The sequence below is a fragment of the Aegilops tauschii genome, chromosome 3, assembly GCF_002575655.3.
Source record: "Aegilops tauschii subsp. strangulata cultivar AL8/78 chromosome 3, Aet v6.0, whole genome shotgun sequence".
NCBI lineage: Eukaryota > Viridiplantae > Streptophyta > Magnoliopsida > Poales > Poaceae > Aegilops > Aegilops tauschii.
In genome coordinates this window covers 35,888,957-35,893,512 of record NC_053037.3, presented here as the reverse complement: position 1 = coordinate 35,893,512, position 4,556 = coordinate 35,888,957, and the positions used below count along the sequence as shown (strand labels likewise).

At 46.6% G+C, this 4,556-nt stretch overlaps 1 protein-coding gene across 1 annotated transcript; it reads left to right on the top strand.

Moving 5' to 3' along the window:
- The first annotated feature begins 522 nt into the window (after positions 1-522).
- LOC109739334 (1,4-dihydroxy-2-naphthoyl-CoA thioesterase 1) lies at positions 523-1,678 on the top strand. Its single transcript, XM_020298419.4, has 2 exons — positions 523-1,135; positions 1,218-1,678. The coding sequence occupies exons 1-2, from the start codon at positions 806-808 to the stop codon at positions 1,401-1,403; spliced, it is 516 nt and encodes a 171-aa protein (XP_020154008.1). The 5' UTR covers positions 523-805; the 3' UTR covers positions 1,404-1,678.
- The last annotated feature ends 2,878 nt before the right edge of the window (positions 1,679-4,556 follow it).

Here is a 4,556-nt window from a genome sequence, read left to right as displayed (position 1 = left end):
GCTCCAACGACTGGAGATGCTCTCGCTCTACTCAGAGTGCATCAACGGGGAGTGCATCCGGTGGGAAAACGCCGCCTAGAGATGACAATGACGATAATAATGGCCCAGTCATAGGTGGCGATGCCCCGCGGTATCCTCAGCACACGGGTCATGCGAAAAAAACTACTCTCTCCATCCGGGCTTGAAATGCCGAGGAGAATACTCACAGTCGCACTTTGAAAGATTGTCCAGAGCAGAAAGAAGAAGTACACTTTGAAGCTTCGAGGAAACGAAGGCATCCTTCACCTAACCTTCCCGGTATTCCACCACCACTCACGCTGCAGGCTGACTCGCGGGTGGACCGTGTGCCTTGGGCTCATTTCTAGAACGTGCCCTCCGGATGGTACTCTGCACTGCAGCCACCAATCCCATTTAGATGAGAACTGTTTGGTGATTCCGATTAGGATTAACACTTGGCATATGGTGCCACGTAGGCGCCCATCACGGGAGTGAGATTCGTGTGGCAGCTTCACGAGTAGTACTATACTACGGTAGAAGTAGTGGTAGTACTGTAGTGGCATGGTTGTTGGAGGTGATCGGCCAACTACTAATGAAAAAAATAAAAAATAAAATATAACGGAGAGATGATTAGGACATTGAAGACTTTGAATGATCCAACCACTGCTCAGAACTCTTGTAGTTCTCAGTAATTATTGCACCTGCACGGCTGGCTCTGCCTCTGGCTCGCTGTCTGCCTCTTCTAGCTACCACCATAGTTTTTTCTCTCTGAACACGAAGGGGAGGGGAATAATTAAGCGAGGCAGGCATGGCGGCGAAGAAGCCGAGTAGTGCCATCGACATGGCGGAGCTGGACCCGGTGCTGCACGGGGTGGGCTTCGAGATGCAGGAGGTGTCGCCGTCGCTGCTCTCCGGCCGGCTCCCGGTCACGGAGCGCTGCTGCCAGCCGTTCAAGGTGCTGCACGGCGGCGTGTCGGCGCTGGTGGCGGAGGGCCTTGCCAGCATGGGCGCGCACATGGCGTCCGGCTATCGCCGCGTCGCCGGCGTGCACCTCGCCATCAACCACTTCCGCAGCGCCGCGCTCGGCGACGTCGTCCTCGCGCGCGCCGTCCCCGTCCACCTCGGACGCTCCACCCAGGTCTGCGCCCTCATCGATCGGCTGCCAACCTTGCTCTAGCTTGCTTGCTTGCTCAATCGGACATGGAACTGGATTTGGATAGGTGTGGGAGGTGAAGCTGTGGAAGATGGACCCGTCGGAGGAGGGGAAGAAGGGCCCGCAGATCTCCGAGTCCAGGGTCACGCTGCTCTGCAACCTGCCCGTGCCGGACAACCTGCACCACGCCGGCGACGCCCTCAAGAAGTACGCTGCCGCAGCAACGACAACCACCCCCACCAGCAAACTGTAACGAGCAGCAGCATCCTCTATGTGTATGTATATTTACTACTCCACATAATTTTCCTCTTCTTGTTTGGTCGCCTGTCTAGCGATTAAAAATCTAAGAGCAAACAAACCCTATCAGTTGTTCCTTTTTTCTTTTGACATTACCCTATCCTTTTTTCTTTTGTGGGGGACATTACCCTATCCGTTACTCCTTTTTCTTTGACATTATCCTATCAGTTACTTCCACTAGTACAATGTATATCTGATCTATGCAAGTATGCATTGCGTGTTGTTCTGTCCTCTCAAGGTACCAATCAAGCAGCCCCTTCGGTGGGTTTGGTTCATCTGTCCATTTCCCATCGTACAGTACATCTCTTTGATTGATCAATCAGTTGGATCGGTTACACCTTAGAAAGATCAACAGGAAGAGCAAAAAAAGCAATGTTAAATAGGAGTAGAAGTACTACTGGCAAGTATCGACTGCGCAACTAACAAACGAACCAACACTTCTCTCTATGCATTTGCGCGGAGTGTTTTTTTGTTTCTTGAAATGAGACAAAAGTCTCGTCATTTTTATTAATTAAGAAGAAAAAAGTTGTCTAGTTAATTAAAAAAAGGGGCAAAAAGCAAAGATCTAAATAACTGGCTATATAGTTTTTGAAGAGTACGTATTAGGAGAAAACGGTTGTTCAGTGAAAATCTGGAAACTTTACCTCCTAACCATCAAATCTAAAATGGACGGATTACGTAAGAGGTGGGATTCCCCTCGCATGTCTTAATCTGTACGACTTCATCCCTACCTCCCGTCCGACCTTGTCGGAGACTAGACGCTCGCGACCAGCACTTTCAGTAAGCGCGGGGGGGGGGGGGGGGGGGGGGGGGGGGGGGGGGTGGCATCGCCCAGTGGATGGTCTAGGGCCAATAGTCCGCTAATTTTTCCTATAGCGCTACATTTAGCGCCATTAAGCTGCTCTTGGGTCAAAAGCTCAAAATTCTCCGGACTTTTCATAATCATGTTGCGGCGGCCTATTTTTTTGCCTCATTCTTCTTGTTTTTTCATATATATGATGCATGGATGAGAAGCTTGGTTATTGAATTAGTATGCATGATCACTACTTGGTTTTTTTATGCCTAAACATGTACATGCCAAGTATATGTGATATGTCATGTGTGCTGCCTGATTATGTGCTTCTTTCCCCATTTGTTTGATTCAAGTAAAAATGCTAAATGCTTAACTTCACTATAGCTTTTCATAGCTTTTGGCCGAAGATCCAGTAAATGGCATGTCCCTCTATTTAAAGCTCACAACCTGCCACACAAAAGATACATCACTCAGACTTCTACAATGAAGCGGCCACTGTCGGCGCAGAAGCACGAGATGGCGGCCCTTGCGAATGGCTGGCAGGGCCGACATGCGTGATGCATACATGCCAGATTGTCAGCGAGTTTGCTAGAGGAGAGCTCAGAGGACGATGGCCGGATGATGGAGGAGGCGTCCAACAACGAGCTCGCGCCTGCTACAGTTCCTGGCTTCACGATGGCGCTGGTGCAAGCGCACTTTGAGGCTGTCATAGTGGAGGAGGAGCAGCAGCGTTGCAGGTCTCCAGGTTTAAGATGTTGCAAGAGGAGCAAGGGTACAACCTATAGCTCCTTGAGCAACACCGGCTCACGGAGGGATAGATTGTCGGCGAGTAGATGAATTAGAATGCCATCATGGCCATGGTCGTGAAGAATATGACCTTCCTAGATGAGCAGCCGGCGATGTACTTGTCCATGCGTAGCGCCCATGCCATCTGCCGTGAGTGGTGGTGGATGTGCGTCATGGAGGCGGCGCGTGATGCGTTGTTCGACGAGATCGCGGTGGAGGTGGACACGGGGCAGCGTAGGCGATCGCATCGAAAACGACCACAAGGCCAGCTCATCCACGTCTATCGTGGACCTTACCTCGATTGACGACGTCCATGGCCATGAAGCGGACTTAGGCTAAGAGTAGGACGTGGGGGACCAAACCGTCCACGTCCGACGAAGAGTAGGACATGGGAGATAGAACCGTCCACATCCGAGGAAGAGTACGACGGGAGACAACTGACGTGTCCACGGCCGGCAAAGATTTAAACTATGATAGCTTTTACTATGATAAAAAAAATGCCATGTCCGCTTTCGTTTAATGAAATACGTTGAGCCTTTCATGAATTTGGTCCAGTTTAAATGAAATCCGTCCGGTTTGTTCAATTCATGTTTGAAATGTGCGTGGACGTTTCAGGCACGATATTGGATGGGCGATTCCGTATCCGTGTCCATGGATTCATCCGGACGCGTCCACGGATGGATACAAAATCCGATTTGGAGGACGGCATTCGCGATAGGCTTAGGTCGGGCCCAACGTTGTCACAGCTCGTGTAGAATGCTTCCTCTGTAGACATAAGAAATTCTTGAGCGACCTAACGTGTGCCCCTCCCGTGCCCGCCCTGAACTGGTCTTTGTTTTCCTTTGCCTTTTCTTCTGATTTTTTAATTCCTTTTATTTTTATTTTCCTTTTCCTTTTGCAGTTTTCCTTTTTTTTTTCCTTTTTTCGAACATCTTTTAAATTTGTGTACATTTTTTGAAATCATGAGTTTGGAATTTTTTAACATTTTTCCGAAAACCTGATATTTTTTAAATCGTGAACATTTTTTTTACTAATTTGCAAACAAATTCTAAAAGGAGAATATTTTAGAATTCATAAACTTTTTTACAAATTCACGAATATTTTTTTGGAACTCTTGCACATTTTTTTAATCCAAAAACATTCTTTCAAAATTGAGAAGATTTTTTTAAATTCACAAACAATTTTTAGATGCATCAATATTTTTTGAAATCATGACCAGTTTTTGAATCAGCAGAATCGAAGATTTTTTTTTGGGAACAATATTTTAAATTCAAGAGCAAATTTTCATTTTTTCTGAATGTTTACAAAAAAATAATGAATATTATTGTCATTCCTGGAATTCGGTTCAAATAACGAACTGTTTCTGAAACGCAGACATTTTACAAATCTGTGAACATTTTTTGAATATGTAAAGCTTTTATCAAATCACGAAAAAAATTAATTCACGAAACTTTCATGATTTCTCTTACATTTATTCAAAATCACGTTTTTTTCTTAGTTCGAGGTGATTTTAAGATATCTTGAACATTA